This window comes from Bemisia tabaci, chromosome 1 (genome assembly GCF_918797505.1).
Source record: "Bemisia tabaci chromosome 1, PGI_BMITA_v3".
NCBI classification, from domain to species: domain Eukaryota; kingdom Metazoa; phylum Arthropoda; class Insecta; order Hemiptera; family Aleyrodidae; genus Bemisia; species Bemisia tabaci.
Window position 1 is genome coordinate 89079736 of NC_092793.1, and position 23154 is coordinate 89102889.

Below are 23154 nucleotides of genomic sequence, written 5' to 3' on the forward strand. Positions count from 1 at the left end.
GAAATCTCACCCCAGAATGGAGATGTTGCGCATGTGTGAGGGATTTGCGATTTGACCATTGATTCTTATGTAAAAGTTCGCGAAAAACACGATGGTGCCACTGGTTTTCTCTGAAATCATCTCCCAAGCTCAAAAAAAGCTCTCAAAGTGAGGCTAAAATGGAGAAGATACCGCCACCCTACCCTGAGAGTCCACCTCTACGTCAAAACAAACTCTCCATGCAAAGATAGGAAGCAAAAAGCCCCACATACACGGTGAAAGTGGACCTTAATATTGGCTTAATGTGGGAGTCACCGATGCGTTGTTGAGCGGTGACCTTTAAAGTCACTTTAAACAGCAGTTGCACGATTAAATCGGCAGGGCCTAGCATTGTTGCCGAGCTAGAGGCCCAATACAAATTTTTCATAAGAGTTCAAATGGGTTAGTGAACATATTTGTACAACCCTGACAACAGTGACTTAACTTGTTTGGTTTTTTAAAATTCTGGAAGTGCACGTGAATATTGAAGGTTATGTGTTGAGTGTGTTTTGTTATTTCCAACCATGAGGGAGAGTTGAGGAAATAAGCCCCTCCATATTGTCGAACATATTATGATTATTCTGGATAGGTGAATTATTATTCATAGGTTCAGGAATAACTTTTTTGGGCTGAACCACTACCCTCGTGGATTTGTCATCGTGCACACCAGCTCTACCTGCTAGCAACTCCCTGCATGATTTACCCGGCTTGGGCATAATTTTAAGTAGGACCGTTCTCTTCACGTTCTTGTTACTATCGATGAAAGACATTTTAATGACTGAAAATTGCGAAACGCATGCGAACACGAATACAAAAACTCCGAACTCCGAAGTCACTAACCACACAACACGACCGGGAGAAAACCAAACATAGAGCAATCCTCCAGAGGATGGTGATCGTTGATTCAGAATACCATCGGTGAGCCTTAATAATCGTCGGCCCGGCGAATATTAAGGTTCACCGCTCAACAACGCATCGGTGACTGCCACATTAAGCCAATATTAAGGTCCACTTTCACCGTGTATGTGGGGCTAAATACATTAGCAGTGATACCGTGTTTTCAGTTTTGGAGTCCCCAAATAAAGTGGCAACCCTGCTAATGTATTTGCTCCCATTCTTTGTATGGAGAGTTTGTTTTGATGTAGAGGTGGACTCTCAGGGTAGGGTGAGATAGCCTCTCCATTTTGGCCTCACTTTGAGAGCTTTTTCTGAGCTTGGGAGATGATTTCAGAGAAAACCAGTGGCACCATCGGGTTTTTCGCGAACCTTTACCTAAGAATCAATGGTCAAATCGCAAATCCCTCACACATGCAACATCTCCATTGAGATCTGAGTCTAAAAATTTGTACACGTGCTTTTGAGGGTCCGTATATAAAAAAGCTGTTCTCTCTATGAGCGGCGGATGTCGACACCCGTCATTTTTCCAGAAACGGCTTTATATACACATTTTTCAGCGCATTAAAAATAATCAAAGTATTTGTGTATTAATGTCATCCTTGAGTTCTTATTTATTTTTAATTTTCGTTAAAAGGAATCAAAGGAGAGGCAGGAATACCTATGGTTGGCCCAGTTGGACCTATAGGATATCCAGGAGAAAAAGGAGAGAAAGGTTTGCCTGGGCCTGTCGGAAAATATGGATTAACAGGAGAGCCAGGTTCGTCAATTAAACTAAATAAGTTAAGTGTTAAGCACTGTCCATTGATTTCTATATACAGTACCAGACAACAACTAAGTATGTTGCTTTCTATGGCAGTATATGAGCTTTATAAAAGTACCAGCTGTTCCGGGCTCGCGGTAGCGAGCCGTCACAGGCAGCCACAGCAGGACTCTCGCCCCTTGGATCCCGGGGATATCGCTCCGCGCTTGCTATGTGACTCCCTCCGCGAGCCGCTTCATTCTAACCGAAAAGTATGTAAAAAAAAGAAGAAATAGCAAGGGTAAAAAGAACATTATATTTGCTGAGAGGGGTAAGTATGAGCAAGAAAGAAATGAAAGGAAAAAAAAAACAACACAGAAAAAGTGTAGAATAAAGAGAGGTATAAATAAATGAAGAAGAAATCAAAGAGGAAAAATAAACGGAGAAAAATAAGGGGGATAAAAAGAAGAAAGATGGAAGAGAGAAAAGTATAGAAATGAGGGTAGGTATGTTAAAAAAAAAAAAAAAATAAATTAAACAATAATTAAAGGAGCACGAAAAAAATTGAAGATGAATAAAAATAGGAAGAAAAAGGAATAAAGAATGAGATAAAAAAATTGAAAGGGAGATGAGAAAATAAAACATACAGGAGAACATGGGAGGGGGCGGGAAAAGTGTGTATCGTGTAGCACCCAAAAGTGGCGGGAAAAGACGACCGAATCGAGCGAACAGGGAGGCGAGGAGGTGCCCACAATGTGACAACCAATGAACAGCGAGTGACACGGCATTATGGCAAATCAATTTGGAGCATTTTAGGGAAATTAAGTACCTATGTTACAAATCACAGGAGGGAGTCCTCGATAAAATGATTATCTCGTATCGCTGTTTTGTTGTGGATATTTCTGCTTCAGTTGACGACAAGCTAAAGGCATTCTTAGGTTCACATTAGCATATCGTGAACTCAACACGACATATATGGGCACGATAAAACAGCAATGAGACGTAAAACCGACTGATCACACTACCCAGTTAGCAGCCTAATATTCTGTGAACGTTTCGAGGCAAATTCAAAATGTTCTGACAATGTCGTTAGAATATTCCGGAATATTCTCGCAACATTCTCAGAACATTTGAGTGAGACAAAACGATATCCCCAGAATATTCTGGGGATAATTGAATATCCCCAAAATATTGTGTGAACATTCTAGGGATATTTGAAAAAAAAAAGCTTGAAAAGTTCGCAGAATATTGTCGGGGTGACATCAGGATATTCGTAAAATCCGCAAAATATTCACAGGATATACCTAGTGTGGATATCGTCATTAAAGCGTTATTAGTCCTCCATCCCTTTCCAGCATTGGATGAAATGAGCCCTGAATTGACTCCACTGAGAACGTTGAAAGAAAATTTGCCATGGACCATCTAACATCCCCAGCTTGTGCAAATATCTTTTCTACTTTTCTTGAGGACAGGACTTAAAACATTTTGAAAAACCTGAAAACAATTGATTCGTTCAGATTTAAACAGGATCAATTGATTTTAGTTTTTTCATCTACTCATAAATAGTTGAAAAATCAGTGAATTTTTGTTCAATTGCGCATGTTTTACGTACTGCCGTCAGGAAAAGTAGAAAACATATTTGCACAGGCTGGAAACGTTGGATGGTCTATTGTAAATTTTCTTTCAACGTCCTCAAGGGAGTTAATTCATTTCATCCACTGCTAAGGGGAAGTGATGTGTTTTTTTGTTGTCCTTGAAGAAAGCAGAAGAAACATGCGTATGATCTGAAACCACTAGGATGGATAAATAACAGGTGTTTCCTTTCAATGTCCTAAATTTTATGGTAAAAATTAGTCATTAAAAACAACATTTAAAGCCATGAAAACACGATTGCATTGAGATGTTACAAGTCTCAATGAACAAATTTTCTTTCTCAAAATGTTGCGATTCTTTCATGTTGCATGGCATTGCAAATTGGCACCTACTTGTATGGCTGAAACTGACTCATTTTATCCATAAAAAGTTACCTAGGTAAGTATAAAATTCTTTCAGAGAGATTCAAAAGGACATTATTTAGATACATATGTGATACATAACTGAACTGCTGTCACCCAGCTTGCCTTGAAAAGAACATGATTTTAGCCGTTAAAAAAGAATATTTGTATGAATCCTTTTTTACACATGACACGCATTGGTACTTATCTCCACGGAAATAAGCAGCAAGTACAATTGGAAAAATATACGTTGAAAGCAAAATTTCAAGAACAAAAGGAGCTTCATTCATACTTAGTATTAAAAATGAAGTAGTAATCATACGAACAAAATAAATAAATACTTATAGGTAATTATACACTTTTTGAAAATCTGTATAACACTCTTAAAATAAGTAAAGGTACAAAACGGCGGACAAACACTTTTGAGAAATTATTTCTTGTTGGGATTTATCGGTTCCAATTCATCGTAATCACAGCCGAAGATACTTTGACTATTGGAAGCTCATTACAGTTACGATTGATGTTGTTGCCATTCTGATTGAATCAACAGGAATAAAGTGCGATATGAAATAGAAATAACAGGTGTCTCCACTCTGAAAATGAAAAATAAATGAATTAGTTAAATTAGTTAGACGGTAGGCCATATTATTGTTTCAGATAGATTTCCTTGATTAGATTTAGCCTCAGGCATTGATCTTTGTTGATAAAACTAAATTTATTGGTAGTAGGTATAAAGCAAAAACGATTTTACCGTCGACACGATTATGAAGGACATGGCAATGCTGTGAAGAACTAGATCCAGCTCTCAGCAAATACAGGAAAAAGCATGCCTTTCCTACCTTCAAAATTGTGTAGTCCTGCTGGCTTCACCGAATATGAATAGGTACAAGTTTTCCGTAAAACTAGCTGTGCAAGATCTCAGATCTGACATCCGAGTTTACTCCTACATGCAGACGATTTTAATGCTAGCGTAAAATCTAGGCAGTAGGTATACTGTCTTAGTCTGACACTACTTTACTTACTAAAATCTGTCTAGCAATCGGAATATTACATAGGTACTTGAAACAAATTGGCGGAGGATAATAATGACCTAGCTAGATTACGTTTCACGATGGATCAATTCGTGCTAAAGAGATGGAAAGTGAAGTTCCTGCCTAGCCCACAGAAAGAGTTCTTACCAGAGTTCACACAATGACAGAGGGGTCATTCCACGTCAAGTGTACCAGGCTCGGAACCCGACCCCCTCCGATTTGGCTGAAAATTGGTATACGGGGTCTTTACATAATTATAAGAAACTAATTTGAAGGGTTTTCCCATCTGACGCCCCGTTCGCGAGATATCGACCCCCAAAGATGGGGTGAATTTTAGCGATATTCAAAAACGCCCGTTTTAGCGATTCTCATTTTCTCGACTTCCCTCTCTTTGACTCTCCATAGCGAGACTCTGTATCAATTCATCGTACTTTGAAAGAGTGTTTCTAGACCAGTTTTTCGTGTAGATTCTGAATATGCCATCGAAATTTAGCTAAAAATTATTCTAATGGCCGTAATTTAGGGTTTTTTAAAATTTACGATTTTTTCGCCATTCAATGTTCAAACTGAAAACTCGAAAAAACTGTCTCTCAGATTTTCGATTTTTTATTTTTTACTTCAAGCTTAGGATGTATACTTTCGGTTCATATACTTTTTTCAATGGAACTCGGACGGTTAAGGGCCTAAAAAAATTCAAATAGGCCAAAAAAGGTCAAAAATGGTAAAAAAAGACGAATTTTTACATGTTAATCCAAATCTTTCGATAGTAAACTCTTCAATTATCGATACCTTTTCCCTTTCTACCCTCTAATATGTATAAAATCAGACTAGCAACGCTTCCCATACATTCACCGATCGATTAACGGCCTGAGGGAAACCGGAAACCGACCAAATATCCTCGAAATTTACGCAAAAAGGCGATTTTTCACATCGTAACCGATGCATACCATGGATTGTAACTGCAATTTCTAATTTTCTCTACCTATTTCAACCTTAAGGTATATACTTTCGAGTAATAAACACTTACTAACGTGCATCGATGGGGCACGGATCTAAACGGAAATTAAAACCGGCCGGAAATGCTCAAAAATGACGGCGAAAAACGATTTATTACACGGTAACCGATGCATCTCCAGAATAGTCACTGAAGTTTTAATTTTTTCTCTTTACTTCAACCTAATGGTGTAATCTTTCGAGTACTTAACACTAATAAAAGTGCATCGATGTGTTACGGAGCTAAACGGAAATGGAAACCGGCCGGAAATGCTCAAAAAAGGCGGGGTTTCCCACGGTAATCCGAGCATCTCATGAATAGTCACTGCAATTTTAATTTTTTTTCTCTTCTTCGAACTCAAGGTGTACTTTTGAAAAGCTTACATTACACATTATCCATTTATTGGTAAAATATCTAAAAAAAAAACCGAAAATTAAAAAAAAAAAAAAAAAAAAAAAAAAAAAAAAAAAAAAAAAAGGCGATAAATGACGTTGAATAAGTGGAGTTGATTTGAATCGATGATATGATTTAAAGGAGCCGATGCTTGCATCATAAAAATCGCCGATTATAAACTTGACGGTGGAAAAATATGATGCACTTCATCGATCCTTTGGAGGACCTTTCTAAAGGTAAAGGCAGCCTGACACTCCTTTAGATTGATATAATCCACTCCGTAGATTGATATTTCACTTCCTCTAATCTTTTCTCTCCTGAGCTATAACAAAGAGAAGGTGACTCAGAGTAACTGCCCCAGGGGTCGGCCTCTTCGTTCTCTTTTGATTGAGCTCAGTGGTCAAGTACGGCCTCCAGTGATGCGGTCAGGTCAAGTCAAGACCTTAGGTTCCTCTTTCTTTTCTGAAACTCTGGTTTTTATGGTTTTACTAGCCGTTCTGGACTTGCTTTGCGCGTCCGTCACGGCCAGCCAAGGGGCTGCGCCCCCTTGACCCCCGGTCACTCGCTACGCGAGTGACATATTCGGCTCGCTCCGCGAGCTTTTTTTCTCAGTGATTGGACATTTGATCACTAAGATGTATACATTTTGGAGACTCTGGAGGCAAAGATGATTTCGTCACAGAACCTTGTTGCCGGAGCGTGCCATCGTTTGCACATGAATAGATGTGTGGAGATGAAGCGATGATGGGGATCGATCATTACTTCACAAACGCATTTGATTGGGACGTCATCCCATCGGGTGGCGGAAAAAGACAATCCATGCATCTCCTTCCGCGATTTGACTTGCTGAAGTAGCAAAAGTTCATCTTTACCTCTAAAGAAGATTATCGGTGGCGTAGGGGTCTAAAAACTGCTCAACGATAATATAGTTCGAGTTCTTTTTTTCTTATACTTTCATCGCATATAAATTTCTCTGATGTTTTTGTTTTATTCTCTCTGATTGCATATTAGTAATCATATCCTCATTTCATTTCCTTTCCCTTCCCTTTTTCCCTCTCTGTAGCATCTCATGTAGCATCTGTGTCCATTTACAATTATTATTTTAAAATAGCTTTCCCCTGGTATACAATTGATGCTTCAAACGGAATCAATTGTTTTAATGACATTTCCGGCTAAATCATGGGTTTTCCCAGGAAGGCAGCCTCTCGTCCCCCCCCCGGACTCTACTGTTGCCAGATAAGTTGTTTTTTTTAAACACTTTTCCCAATTCAAATCCATGTAAAATATTCACATTTATCGCACAATCTGGCAACCTCTCGAGTGAAAAAGTAAAAAAAGGTAGAATCGCTGAAAGTCTGAATACTTCGAAGTTTATATTAATGATGGTTTTGTTCCTTGCTCTATTTCATTTGTATCGTCGCTTTTTCTTTGGTTTAAATCCGCTCTTCAAATTTGGGATTCTGAGTTTTCCAGCAAATAAATTATACGGGTGTACGGAAAGGCAGCGTGATGTCTCACCCTTTTTCAAATTTTAGCTTTTACTTTTTTGCAATATTTATTGTCAATATTAATGAACGATATTTTCTTCCTGCCCGTAAATCAGGTCCAAGTCAAACCTCCATTTCTTATTCGAACTATCTTCCTCATTTTATTGTAACTATTGCTGGAATTCTCAGTCAAGTCGAAGTCTAAGGCACACTTGGTCCCTCATTGGACATCGTCCGCCGACGGATTCCCCTCAACCTCCTCCACGTGAGAAAAAAAAAAAAAGTTAGGGCTAGCCGTTCTTCATCGCCTCTATTCAGAAGCCGTAGGGGTGTAATTCTTAGCTAGTTATCTTGGCTTCTAACTTTTTTGAAACGAGTGTCAGGCTGCCTTTACCTTTAGAAAGGTCCTCCAAAGGATCGATGAAGTGCATCATATTTTTCCACCGTCAAGTTTATAATCGGCGATTTTTATGATGCAAGCATCGGCTCCTTTAAATCATATCATCGATTCAAATCAACTCCACTTATTCAACGTCATTTATCGCCTTTTTTTTTTTTTTTTTTTTTTTTTTTTTTTTTTTTAATTTTCGGTTTATTTCTAATTCGGTTTTTTTTTTAGATATTTTACCAATAAATGGATAATGTGTAATGTAAGCTTTTCAAAAGTACACCTTGAGTTCGAAGAAGAGAAAAAAAATTAAAATTGCAGTGACTATTCATGAGATGCTCGGATTACCGTGGGAAACCCCGCCTTTTTTGAGCATTTCCGGCCGGTTTCCATTTCCGTTTAGCTCCGTAACACATCGATGCACTTTTATTAGTGTTAAGTACTCGAAAGATTACACCATAAGGTTGAAGTAAAGAGAAAAAATTAAAACTTCAGTGACTATTCAGGAGATGCATCGGTTACCGTGTAATAAATCGTTTTTCGCCGTCATTTTTGAGCATTTCCGGCCGGTTTTAATTTCCGTTTAGATCCGTGCCCCATCGATGCACGTTAGTAAGTGTTTATTACTCGAAAGTATATACCTTAAGGTTGAAATAGGTAGAGAAAATTAGAAATTGCAGTTACAATCCATGGTATGCATCGGTTACGATGTGAAAAATCGCCTTTTTGCGTAAATTTCGAGGATATTTGGTCGGTTTCCGGTTTCCCTCAGGCCGTTAATCGATCGGTGAATGTATGGGAAGCGTTGCTAGTCTGATTTTATACATATTAGAGGGTAGAAAGGGAAAAAATATCGATAATTGAAGAGTTTACTATCGAAAGATTTGGATTAACATGTAAAAATTCGTCTTTTTTTACCATTTTTGACCTTTTTTGGCCTATTTGAATTTTTTTAGGCCCTTAACCGTCCGAGTTCCATTGAAAAAAGTATATGAACCGAAAGTATACATCCTAAGCTTGAAGTAAAAAATAAAAAATCGAAAATCTGAGAGACAGTTTTTTCGAGTTTTCAGTTTGAACATTGAATGGCGAAAAAATCGTAAATTTTAAAAAACCCTAAATTACGGCCATTAGAATAATTTTTAGCTAAATTTCGATGGCATATTCAGAATCTACATGAAAAACTGGTCTAGAAACACTCTTTCAAAGTATGATGGATTGATACAGAGTCTCGCTATGGAGAGTCAAAGAGAGGGAAGTCGAGAAAATGAGAATCGCTAAAACGGGCGTTTTTGAATATCGCTAAAATTCACCCCATCTTTGGGGGTCGATATCTCGCGAACGGGGCGTCAGATGGGAAAACCCTTCAAATTAGTTTCTTATAATTATGTAAAGACCCCGTATACCAATTTTCAGCCAAATCGGAGGGGGTCGGGTTCCGAGCCTGGTACACTTGACGTGGAATGACCCCGAAGGCGATTTCAACGAAAAGCACCAAGGAGTCGTGCAGAAATTATGTTACACACTATAAGAAGTGGGCGGGCGTTTTCGGTACCGCCAAACTTCCATTTGTATAAAAGCACACCGACACCTAGAGCATTATACACGTCTCGGATTTTCATCTCTTCTATATTTTCAGGTCTACCTGGTTCACCCGGTGAAAAAGGTGATCAAGGAAGTCCAGGATTAAATGGTCTTCCAGGAGCACCAGGTCAGAAAGGAGAGCCTGGACCTATTGGACCAGCGGGGCTACCTGGCATTAATGGAGCGCCCGGCTTTGATGGACCTAAGGGAGAAATGGGATTGATAGGCGAACCTGGGCGTCCAGGAGTACCTGGTTTCCCTGGTGAAAAAGGAGAAATTGGATTGCCTGGCTTAGATGGATACAAAGGTCTTCCTGGACCAAGAGGCCCGCCAGGTAATTCTTCAATTTAAAGTATTATGTAAAAGTTAGAGCAGTAATCTTACATATTCTGGAGGCAGACAATGATTCAGCAATTTTATACTTACTTAGGTATTTGTCTCGTTATAGTAATTATGTAATATGGTATCAGTTGATCTGGTTATGAGAGAGAAGAAATAAAATCGTATTCAAAAAGCATTTTAAAAATGAGTGCCTTTCTGATAGGACCGTACATTTTGGAATTCAAAGATTGATATAAGGGGAATTAATTATGTGGAGTTCCACTGGTCTACGTCGGCACCATGGGAGCTTTCCAATAAGGTAATAACTTAAGGTTTAACTCCCCCACCCTCCCCCATTTTATTTAGATTTTTCTGGCAAACCAAAAATCTTCATCAATATAAGACGCAGAATCAGGAAATACAGCTCGTCAAGTTTAATAGTCAAGCTAAAAACTGAAATTTGACTGTAAATTGTATCACCGCAAGAAAGAGCTTGATGCGAAAACGGCTATTTTCGCCCGCCCCCCTGGAATTTCTTCAAACTTTGTTTATTGATTACTCACACTTGACCGTTCCTTTCCCAAATTTTCAGACCATCAAAAGATTGGGGGGGGGGGGTGGAAGTCAAAACCTGTGAACTTCGATATCTATCGAACGGAGAAAGATATAGAGGTTCAGTTTGGACGAAAAATCGGCGAAAATTGCATACTTTAAGATTCTGAAGGTCAAAACCCCGAAATCACATTTTCAAGTTGACATATGTGCTTTTTTCAGTTTTTGAGTAGAGAGAATTTCTTTTAAACAAAAGATATACAAAGTACTGTACTTATTTTTATTCTAAAAAAACAAATACTTTACTCATCTTTATTAAAAAAAAAGAAAGCACTTTATTTATCTTTGATCTTTGTTAAAATAAAATAAAAAGAAAGTACTTAACTTTTTATTTGAACCAAACCCGATTTTTTAAATTGTTCGGATAGTTTGCATCCAACGTGTGGTCCATTAAGCCAGAGAACCGAAGGGTTCGAGAATTATGGAGAATTGAAGTTTCCACTCTACGTGGCCGACCTATTTTCGCGCGCCAAACAGTGGTTCAAAAGCCAGATTTGGGCATAAATAAATCTGATTGAATGTTGAAACCGTGCAAAATAAAATTTTCCGGATTCTCGTGGGTCGCTGGGTTCAGAAATTACGGACACTTCATTATTTTAAAATTACAGCTCAGGAGCACTTCTTTAGAGCCCCACCGAGCGCCGACCGGTCGCTCAGTGAGCCTCTTAAGTAGCGCCAAGGAGAAAAAGTGAATTTTTTGGAAGTAAGTATCTATAATTTCTGAAATCAGCGACCCTCAGGAATCCGGAAAAATTTATTTTGCCCGATTTTAACATTCAATCGGATTTATTAACACCTAAATTCGGCTTTGAAACCGTAGTTTGACGCGCGAAAATCAGTCGGCCACGTAGAGTGGAAACTTCAATTCTCCATAATTCTCGAACCCTTTGGTTCATCGGCTTAATGGACCACTCGTTAGATGCAGGAAGAGACCAACAATTTAAAAGCTGGTCTTGGTTCAAATAAAAAATTGAGTACTTCGTGTATCTTTTGTTCAAAAAAATTTTCTCAACTCAAAAATTGAAAAAGAGCTCATATGGTAACTTGAAAATGTGATCTCGAAATTTTCTTCGTGCGAGAGATATCGGGGTTTACAGGTTTTTACTCCCACCCCTCCCTCCCTCCTGGCCCCCCAGAAAAAATTTAGGGGGTCTGAAAATTCGGGAAAAGGAGCGCTCTAGTATTGGTAATCAAAAGAGAAAGTTTGAAAGAATTCGGGGGGGGGGGGAGAAAAGGCGTTTTTGCATCAAGTTCTTTGCTCTAATTTCACCTAATTGCCCAAATCTTCATCTCAAAGATGATGTAGGTGTAGGTACCTAATACTTTTCATTGAAAATTGACCGAGAGGTTTACTCTAGCACTGTAAAACCCTAAATTAAATTAAATCAAATTGAAAACAATTATTCCTTTTACATCTTGCAGGACTAAAAAAATTGAGGAAAAATTCATCCTTCATGAATGAAATCTGAGGCTTATTTGAGAACGATTGCAGATATTGTCTTGCGGTTTGGACGGAACTTTCTCGAATAAAGAAGGTACATTTTTATGAGGGGTCATGGCCCGAGTTCCGCTCTCCTTCCAGGGAGTGAAGGGCAGGAGGCAACTTTCGAATTAAGGATGGGAACCCCCTGCGCATGTTACCTCCTCAGTAAGAACACAGGGTAATACATTTTTCACGTTAATTTCAGGTTGCCATTGATCATCGTTTCAAAATGGAGGTCGGTTAAAAATCGAAATGGCGGAAATCATCTCATCTTGAAAGTATTCCAATATTTTTTAATTTTGATGTCAGATAATTTTTTTCTGTGCCAAGGAACTCCCTGATCACAGTTCTTTGGCAAACGGTCAAGATGACCCTTTTCGCAATGTTTGAAGGGTGCTATCTTAAAAATATCTTTTAGCATAATAGTTTTACGTTCTAATATCAGATTCGTTCTTTTAGTAAAACATACCGACGGTCACCGAGTTTCACTTGAATCAGTCGGTTAACAACCAGGATATCAATTTTCCGCCACTTCGATTTTAATCTGGCCTTTATTTTGAAACGGTGATAGGTGGTAACCTGCAACTAACGTGACAAAATATAATTTCTTATGTTCTCACTAACAAGGTCACACCCGAGGGGGGTTCCTATCCACAATTCGAAAGTTGCCCCCTGCCCCCCGCTTTCTAGAAGGAGGGCGGTGGTAGGGTTATAAACTCATGACCCCCCCCCCCCCATAAAAATGCACCTACTTTTATTCCAGAAAGTTTTGTCTAAACCGCACGTCAGTATCTGCAACAATTGTCATGCTATTAACAAGTATCATCCATATCTTGTGGACACCCTGTACATATAGATAAAGCGCGCGCCCCCCTCCCCCGGAAAATCAGGTGGGTATTTGTGAAGGATGCAGACAAATGAGGTAAAAAAGTAGGAATACCTACGAAGCTCAAATACGATTTTTTGATGAGCAACATTTGAGGAACATCCGAGGTGCAGCGTAAATGGCGTTTATGTAACAAGTTCTCTCTTAGGTGGCCCCAGCATATGATATCAAATTAATTACTTTTATCCATAGGTATACCTGGTCCTCCTGGTTTGGATGGACTGAGCGGGCCGAAGGGAGAACGTGGGGAAAAAGGACTATTAGGTTTACCCGGCTCACCAGGAGAACCAGGACTTCCAGGACTTCCTGGACCAACAGGACCCAAGGGGGAAATTGGTTTTCCAGGCGCACCTGGAATTCCAGGGTTACCTGGTCCATTGGGTCCAAAAGGAGATCGCGGCCCCACTGGTCCTCAGGTAAAATTATGTTTTATTATTTGTTCCTGATCTTTTAATTAATGGACTTATAGGTACGGGTTAAGTAATTCTGGAAATCCCTTCCACCCCTTCTAACTTTTGACCTACTTGAGGTCAAGATTTGATTGAAGAAGAAAAAGTTAAAAGACTGGTCGCACGAAAGATTTAAGAGAATATCGAGAGGGTTTTCAAACCTAAAGAGTCTCTGACAACAAAAGGCAAGCACCAGCCACGACCGCTTAGTACCTTCAGTCATCCTTGATGGTAGCGCTATTTATGCCGGGAACCGAATCATGTGGTAAAGTAACCTATACTTAAATCTGCTTACGGTGGAATCAGAGTTGCAGATGTACCCCTTATTTTTTTGCAATTTCTATAGCTTCATTCGCTAAGCGAGGAGAACCCGTCTTAGTAAAGCTTAGAATTTTCAATCCATTAAAAGTAAAATGGTAGAGTTGGTCACTTTCGTGCATCCCGACTACAGACTTTCACATCTATTGATATTGATGGAAGTTCCATCGCTTTCAATGTAACAGCCGAAGTCTGTGGTCGAACTACTGGCGGATGGCTACAGCAACGATCTGTTTTTCATCGTATACACGGCAGCAAAAACGCTTCCGTAACATTCCCTTCGATTTACAGACATGCAGAAGATCACGATCATTGCGAAGGATGTCAGACACATGCAGACTCATTTCTCTGGATGTTACACGTGGGTTCAAAAAATGTACAAACCCGGTCACTCGCATTATTATTCAGTTTCTTCGTGTGATCATATTGGATATCTTCATTGCTAATAAAAAAATGGCCCTCGAGCGCCCTTTGCACTGAATGTGTCTGATGTGATGAGACGGAACATCTGCATGAAAATGGGAGGTGTGGGAGAGTTGGGACATTTTTTATATCTCCCCCAAAACACCCAAAATTTTCTTAATATCGCAAAACTAAAAATGTTCTCTTCTTATGTACATCCTTATGCTTTGTTCTGCAAAGTTTTGTCTTATTGAACGAATATAGGAGCTTCGCAAAAAATTAAATAAAATTAAATTAAATTCGTCCCAAGTCTACAACCCCCTCCCCCGTTAGAGAGTTGGTACACACTCCCTCTCCCCGTAAGTTGGAACGGGGTAGAAACAACTTCAAAGTTGAGAAAAAATTCAATTTTAATGAGAACTTTGTGAGCTGAAAGTAACAAAACCTGAAATTTGTGATATAATTAGGTATGACAAAACTAGCATTTTTGGTAAGAGCATTTCCTGGCGGTTTCTAAAAATAATGGCTGTCAACTTTGGGAGACACCTGACAGCATATCGAAAAAAAATTTCGCTTTACATTTAAAAAGTTATTTAACAGTCAAAATGAGAAATTGGCAAGCAGCCATCAAACTTCAACTGAAAACTTTGAAAGTGCACCTACTCCCTTTGGGCCCGACTCTCCCACTAGTCTGCCGTGATAGCGGAGAGAGCCGTCCCTAGGTGCAAAATTTTCGAAATCGAGTTTTTTTCAAAATTCGTCTAAACTCTTTTAGATGAAATTACAGAGACAGCTAAAACTGCAAAATTCATCCTAACTTAATGAAAACGAGACGTATGAAAAAGTCGTATAAGTGCACAAAAAATGACATAGTTTTTTTCAAGACAGCCGTAGCGTAGGTGCATGAAAGCCAATGAAAACAGTGCTTTCAAGAGGAATGCCGCCCCTCATCTGCTGATTTCTAACCTGAAAATGTGTTTGTTGTGTGTCCAAAACGCAACCACGAAAGTATGCAGAAGATAGCACTTACGGCTGTCAGAGGCGTGGCGTGACTATATCCGGTAGGCGTTCGGTAGGAGTGTTAACTTTAGGAGGGGGGGGGGGGGGTCAGAAAGGTTCACTCCCCCTCCTTAAAGGGGGGTTCGGGGGGCCTCCCCCGGAAACTTTTTAAAGAGTGAAGCCGCAAGAACACGATTTTAACCCTTTCTGGTGAAAATTGTGCCGGTAAATTGTCATTGAAATTTTGTTCTTTTTACCGATCGTTTTCCTGTAATTTATTTTGTTATATGATAACGTATTTTCGCAACACGCACCTGCAGAGAGAGGTGGGAGAGGGAGACTGGGAAACTGGGAGATGCGGGCGCAGGGGGGGAAGCGGAGGGCGAATCGCGGCATGGAGGAAATTCGGCGGTTCGCAAACCCCTGCGGACCACTGCTATAGGAAACAGCTGGACTGATGAGCGGATCTCCTCTCTCGTTATTTTCCCCTCCCTTTTCTCTCTGCTGTGTTCCCTCCGCGAGCGCGGTCCGCACTCGTCTCCGAACCCAATGCTCCGGTGCCTCTCCTCTCTCGTGTACCTTTTGCCCCTTCATCATTGCACCCAGGTTCTCTCTCCTCACCGTGCGCTAATCATCCAGGTTCGGTAGCCGGTGCGGACCACGCGTCACAGGATTTTCTCTCTCCGCCGCGCCACATGCCGCTGTCGGAAGCCAAGCGCCCGATACTTATTTGCGATCTACTATTCTGTATTCTGTATTGCTTCCCACATTCTTAGCCATAATTTATTAATTGTATCAAAATATTTTAGGGTGTTCGGCGAACACTGCGAACCTATGGACGCCACGCCACTGGGCTGTCTTGCCTAACAATAACCTAGCATGAAAATGAAAAATAGCCTTTTTATGTAATATAAATAAAATCAGTCGATTTTTAATCATCCAAACGATTTGTAGGAGTCTTTCAGACGATTAGTGCAGTTTGACACAGAACGGAGGCTTCTTTCAATAAAATTTTCCGGTCAAAAGCTTCTCAAAACTTCATTTTTGCAGTTACGGCTTTCTTCGCTATCACGGCAGTAGTGCACGGTCCCAATTTTCACGGGCAGCTTCTCCCGCATAAATATTGCTGGTCAGAATTCTAGAATTGGAAGACCTATGAATGAAAGCACCCGGAAATTAGTAACAGAGGATTTTTCCAACATCGATACAAAACCATTAGCGAAACGATTAGATCTTTGAGAATCCGCCCATGCTATTTGGACTGCATTTTGCACTTTGGAACTATAAATTCTGGCTCCTCTGGAAAAACATTTATGCACATAGGGAAACTAGTGGCACATACGTTGTTTTTAACCGGGCTAGAATTTATAGTTCCAAATTGCAAAATGTACTCCATTCACTAATGAAATAAAAACGAAGTTTTTGACTCGAAAAAAAGACAATCTTTCCTGAAAAGTTGGAAACACGTCTAACGGTTTGTTAACAAAGATGTGTCAGGGGTACCATCACACAAGAAATCGACGTCCTGCTGCCAATTGTTGTATAAAAAAAAACGAAACTGTTCCAAATCAAACCCGTCCCAATTCAGCTAGGTTTCCCCTAAATAACGCCTTTTTGTTTTTTATTTATGCTCCTTTTGTCTCATACCTCTAATCGCAATACAACATAGAATAATGAAATTACTCTACATTTTAATAATTAAATTACTTTTCTGATCTACTATATTTTATGCTCGTTACTACTAGAACTTGGTTCCGGCAGGTTAAATGATGAATTTAGAAGTAAATTATTGCGAAACTTTATTATACTATCCCACTTCGTCGGCAAACTTCGATTTAAATATCCATGCATAAATTTCATTGATTTTAATCTACAGGGTTTTAAAGGAGAGCCTGGTCCAGTATCGCAAAAAGGTCAGAAAGGAGAACCTGGAGTTGGAGGTTTACGAGGTCCAGTTGGTTCGCCAGGTTTTGACGGGAGACCAGGTCTCAAAGGTGAGCCTGGAAGGCCAGGCTACGGTAGACCTGGAATACCCGGTGAGAAAGGAGACGCTGGAATTCCCGGACGACCAGGTCTGGATGGTTCACCTGGCGTTAAAGGAGATTCGGGCATCCCTGGACCGCCTGGTCAGAAAGGAGAGCCTGTAAGCACTTTTATTTTATCAGCAAGTTTATTATAAGTGTACTATAGAGCCTATTTTTTCCAGTATTGTGAAAAATACGAGACAAGAATATAATAAAAGAGTACCTATATTGTGCCATCTGGAAATTTTGACACATATTGACTTTTTAGCTACACTCCTCAAGGGAAACATTTTAATTTTTTTCATGAAGAAACATCGGCTACTTTTTGTAACTAATTAAAAGGTTCTTAATGTAGTCCATAGTATTGAGAAATTTTAATGTACTCATCTGCACAGTATCACCCTCTGGAGAACTTCAATCCGCTCGCAGAGAGGTGCCTTTATGAGGGTCACTTCCAGTGGCCCTTTTTAAGAATTCTCATCAGGAGCCTTTTTGAGGATCATTTTCAGAGAGCCATTAGAGAGAGATTATTTACGATTGTCATTTTCAGGGGTCCTTTCAAGGAATTATTTCAGAAAGACCTTCTTATTGGGCTCAATTTAGGGGGCCTTATATGGAGGCTCCTTTTTAGGGTTATGCCTAATTCTAAGAGGGGGGATTTTGGTTTATGTGCCACTGGGAAGGGGTGGCTTTTCTAAGGGGACGCCCCATTGGATAAGAGAGGTTATTTTCTGGGTGTGTTCCAACATCTAAGGGGATTTTCTTATAATACTGACTATCTTGGGTATGCAGCTGACTTCATTCCAGATGACTCAAAAAAATCATGGGGCGTTATAGAAATTACCGCTCAAGGTAAGGTAAGCGGTTAGGTAAGTTACCTCAGTTTTTCTAAGCTTCCATTCTTTTTGTTCTGACGCATCATTTCAGACGTTTCGACTCAATCATGGTGGCTTTCTTCGGCGCATATTGACCTAGACTACTTAATATTATTTGAAATCTACAACGATAAAATGAAAAACAACTGTCTACGCGCAGGTTACTGTAGCTAACGGCGTTTGAGTTCAGCAGAGATTCCGTCTTGGCCCGGAAGGCTAGGGCTGAAAGAAAATCTTGTCGCAGATCATCAGTAAGCAGGAGCGTGTCTCGGATTTGTCTCTAATCTCAGCTCTGGTGGAGAAAGAAAGAACTTTGATTGCCTTATGTATTGACAAATTCATGATGATATTATGACCTTAGAATTCGTAGGCGTAGCCTAGCGGATTGGCGCTCACCTTACAGACGTGAGGTTCATGGATCGCGTTCACTGTTTTGGCATATTTCTTATGCCGTTAACAGTCATTCAAGCTGCGTCCGACGATCAAGGAATATTTCTCCATAAAATAAGAGTGAGGCGTGCATTTTGACTCATGTAGTTGAAAAGGGCTCCTCTTGCTTCAGAAGAACTTCTGGACCTGAGGTCTAGGGTCCCTGTATTAGGGTATACAGGGACCCTAATTTTACCTGAACCGTCCAATAAACATGTCTTTTCCGTGTAGGAAAAATCAGACTCCGAAGACAGGAATGAATGTAACATAATGAGCAGCTAACATACTTAAGTATTCTAGGTGGCGGTAGCCACCCCGGTCCAATCCTAAAATACTCCCCCTAATAAGTGACAACGACGGGTGGCTGCTGCCTAACTAGATATACCTACATGGAGAAACTCAATCGGGTTGGCTTGCACGGTTTGCGGTCCATTTAGCTATCCTGCTAGTTACGTCGTCGTAGAGTACCTAAATCCCAAAAACCCTTTTTTTTTGTAGAAGATGCTCAGATCTACTTATACCTAATGCCCACCCTTTCTGAGTTTAGTTGAATATTACAAAAATTATTAAGCATTAATGACAAATTTTGGACCCCAAAAAACGCTTATGATGGATTTGTTGAGCAGATTCGGTGCCCGCGAAACGCTTGGCCGCGGAAGGCGGGCGTGATTACGTCTAACAACCTACAGCTATAACCGTAAAAAAAAACCCTATGAAAGTATGTATATTTTGAATCTACAGGGTGTTCGAAAAGTCCCCTCCCCCCTCTAACTTTTGACCTAATTGAGGTAGAGATTTGAAACTTGGAGGGTGTTCCTATATCAAAGGGAACTACTTTTTGACCTCCCCAAAATTTTTAAGGGGCCCCCCCTTGGGGGGGTTACGGACCCTAACTTTTTTTTTCAACTGGGAAGACCCCCTTTGTGATACCTCGTTCGAAAGAGCATAAAAAAAGAAAATTTTTGGCGCAATCCCGAAGTCATTATCTCAAACCGTTTCAAAATGGCGGCCGGTCAAAGTTCAAAACGGCCGAAAATTGGCACCTCTGCTATTTGCACATGGATTTGCATGAAACTCGGTATCAGGGGGTATTTTGGCACAAGAAAAACGAATTTGAGGTTAGATTTTTAAAAAAAACCCTAATTTTTCAAAATGGGCGGCCATTTTGAAAAATTTGGTTTAGGCTCAAAGTGACGGACTATTTGACAAACTCGATTTCTTGCCAATGGATTCACCTGAAATTCGGTAACTGGGGGTATTTTGACCCGAAAAGAACGAATTTGACGTTACATTTTTAAACAAACCCTAATTTTTCAAAATGGTCGCCGATTAAAGTTCAAAACGGTCAACAATTGGCAACCTCGACTTTTTGCCGATGAATTCGCCTGAAACTCGGTGTTCGGGGGTATCTGGGTAGATCTGGGTAACCAGATACCCCCAAACCTCGAGTTTCAGGCGAATCCGTCGGCAAAAAGTCGAGGTTGCCAATTGTTGACCGTTTTGAACTTTAATCGGCGGCCATTTTGAAAAATTAGGGTTTGTTTAAAAATGTAACGTCAAATTCGTTCTTTTCGGGTCAAAATACCCCTAGATACCGAATTTCAGGTGAATCCATTGGCAAAAAATCGAGTTTGTCAAATTTTCTGCCACTCTGAGCCTAAACCGGCGGCCATTTTGAAAAATTAGGGTTTTTTTTAAAAAATCTAACGTCAAATTCGTTTTTCTTGTGCCAAAATACCCCCAGATACCGAGTTTCAAGCAAATCCATGCGCAAATAGAAGAGGTGCCAATTTTCGGTCATTTTGAACTTTGACCGGCCGCCATTTTGAAACGGTTTGAGATAATGACTTCGGGATTGCGCGAAAAATTTTCTTTTTTATGCTCTTTTGAACGAGGTATCACAAAGGGGGTCTTCCCATTTGAAAAAAACTCCCCCAAGGGGGGCCCTTAAATATTTTGGGGAGTTCAAAAAGTAGTTCCCTTTGATATAGGAACACCCTTCAAGTTTCAAATCTCTACCTCAATTAGGTTAAAAGTTAGAGGGGGGGAGGGGACTTTTCGAACATCCTGTATGGTTTGCAATGCACAGGGCCGAATTTACCTATAGGGTACTGGGGCACTTGCCCATAGCGGCAAATTTTGAGGGGCGGCAAATTTTGGCACTGGATTAATTGAAAGTTAGAGCGAGAAAAAAGGAAAAAATGGAGACAGAGACGGAGCGAAGTGAAAAGATGAGCGGCAAAATGTATGAAGGAAGGGAGTCGACGCCTGACGGGAGCGGCAAAGCTGCCGCCCCTTAGGTCGGGCCTTGAGCGCTAGGATGATCGTTCGTTGGAGTGATACTAAACAACACGGCAATTTTAAACATCGAGGCAGACTTGATAATCAATTTAGACGTTGATGCTCTGGTTGACAGCTTTGCTAAACTGAAAACCCGGAGAAAAACTTTTTAACCAGATCTTCCGAAAATACATTGCAACTAATACATTGAGCTACACTAGCTTCAACTTTGTCTCCACATTTTATTTTTTTCTCATCCATTCATTCCATTTTATATATTCGCGGCGCATTTTGAAGCAGCTACGCGCACGCCCAGGCGGCGCACGAGGGGGGGGGGCAAGATGAGATGGCGTGGGAAGTTGAGAGTGCGGGGAGGGGGAGGAGGGGATAGGGGAGACCGGGGCTATGTTGACCAGATTTTTTGAAAACTTGTGTCTGAAGAAACAGAAGAATAGAATGCCATTTCTTTAATGCTCTAATCCTTGAGCATACAGTGTAAAATTAAAATCAACTGAAAACATTGTACAAAATACTTTAATTTTGTGAGTTTCACGCGTTTTTATAAGAAAATCCATTTTGGTCAGCATAGCCCCTGCTTGGGGCTATATTGGCCACCCCCGGGGCTAAGTGAGCCACCTGTAAGGAAGCTATGTTAAACTTGTTCAGTTGATTGTAATTGCACTTAAAAAGCTTAGTATTATGCCCTTACACTTATCTTTCGTAATGTTTGTAAAAATCAATACCTTTGGAGCTGAAAATTTAAAAATAAAAAAAAAAAAAAATTAAAGAACAGTATCAAATTTAATAAGTGAGTTGGCGTGAAAAGCAACTTAACAAATAATAAGAAGATCTACTTCTCCACTAAATAGGACCGTTTTAAACTCAAAGAAAATGGATTTGAAACCTTACGCAAAAAAAAGTATAAAATGTATGTCTTCTTAGTAGGTCAACATAGCCCCAGAAAAATGGTCCACATAGCCCCGATCGAGGTTACCTCAAATCAAAGTCATCCAACTGAGAAACAAGGAGTCAAAAGCCATAAATCCATACACTAAAATCAAAGGAAAGGGGTCTACTTCAAATAGAAACAAAGATTAATAAGATACAAAATAAATACTCGCCACAGCAAACAAAATTCAAAATTAAAAAAATCGCGTTTTCGGGCTATTTTCGAAGGTAAACAAGAATGTTACAGCACAGAGCATAACAGAGGGGGACACCATCGATGTTGATATTTTAAATTGTTAGTCTACATCGCTGCCAACCTTTTTGCTCATCAAAACATCAAATTTACATTTTCCTCTACAAAATTCTCACGATGGTTATCATAGCCCCGTGGCCAACATAACCCCGGTCTCCCCTGTTGACAATATAGTGGCGAAATATTGCAGACCCAGGGGCGGAAAAATGTAGCTTGCCCAGGGGCGGCAAAAAGCTAAATTCGGCCTTGGCATAATCATTTTTTTGCAAAATTGAAAAAAGTAAGGAGGTACAGGGAGAAGAATCGATAAGTGAGTCATTTATTGATGATTTAAAAGTATACCTCTTGTCACAGCTGTGGCGGTCCTGAGAGCATTAAATCCATTACATTTCGTAAGATTTCAATCTGTAGACTCCAAGGATTCCACCTCCGGAAAGTTTGCAGACTTTTATGGGCACCAAAATGAGAAATAATCGAAAGAAGTAGGGTCTGTCAATTCTTTAAAAAAATTTCGAATTTGAAAACAACTTGTAGAACCGCGCGATGGATGGTGAGCACCGTCTCCAGTAACTAAATGTTGGGTTTTTTCTGTCATTTAATATGTCTTTTAATATTTAAATAATAAGAATAAGATAGATGGACACGTGTTTCTATTTTATCATAGTCGAAAATGACTGGATCCATTTCTATATAATCCTTTCATGATTCCCGCACCCTTGAAAAATTCAGATGTCACATTAAGTACTCAGATCGCAACCTCTTATTACTGCCCAGCGGCCCTTTTTCAAGTAATTGTTCACGAATGATTGATGATATCCCACAACAGGGTGTCCCAAAAGTCCCTTCCACCCCCTCTAAGATTTTACCTAAATAATATTTTGAAACGAAAATTTGGGGATGCTCAATGCTCATCAATCAATGTTATCTCCTTTTGAGGCCCCCCCAAATTTTCGTCCCCCCCCCCCCATGGAGAGGAGCTACGCACCCCAACTTTTTTTTTCAAACAGCAATTTCCCCTCCTCTTTGTGACACATCAATCGAAAGAGGATAAAGTAGAACATTTTTGGCACAAACCGCATAGGTCAAGATCTTGATTTTTGACAAAATAGGGGCCCGTAAAAGTTCAAAATAACGAAAATTTGACATCTCCGATTTTGAGATGGATTGGGACGATACCTAGTATCCAGGGGGTTTTGGGGACGGAAATAACGAGCCTGGAATTAGTTTTCCGGAAAATTCTGTCGTTTTCAAAATGGCAGCGGTCAAAATGCCGACCTAGAGCGGCAAGAGAATATTTAGGCTGCTCATTGGTGGATTTGTATGAAACTTGGTTTTCGAGGGTATTACGGC

The 23154-nt window shown here is 40.0% G+C and overlaps 1 protein-coding gene and 1 long non-coding RNA gene across 3 annotated transcripts in view; one reads left to right on the forward strand and one right to left on the reverse strand.

Moving 5' to 3' along the window:
- LOC109035774 (Collagen type IV alpha 1) overlaps positions 1-23154 on the forward strand; it is a 172616-nt gene that overhangs the window by 102509 nt on the left and 46953 nt on the right. For both annotated transcript variants that reach the window (XM_019049520.2, XM_072306422.1), the window contains exons 18-21: positions 1550-1672; positions 9581-9859; positions 13020-13243; positions 16872-17138. In XM_019049520.2, the coding sequence (XP_018905065.2) occupies positions 1550-1672; positions 9581-9859; positions 13020-13243; positions 16872-17138 (893 nt within the window). The remainder of the gene's footprint in view (positions 1-1549; positions 1673-9580; positions 9860-13019; positions 13244-16871; positions 17139-23154) is intronic.
- On the reverse strand, positions 3712-8129 carry LOC140226043 (uncharacterized). Its single transcript, XR_011900861.1, has 2 exons — positions 4488-8129; positions 3712-4241 (listed from the first exon to the last, which is right to left on the reverse strand). It is a non-coding gene; the product is annotated as an uncharacterized lncRNA (long non-coding RNA).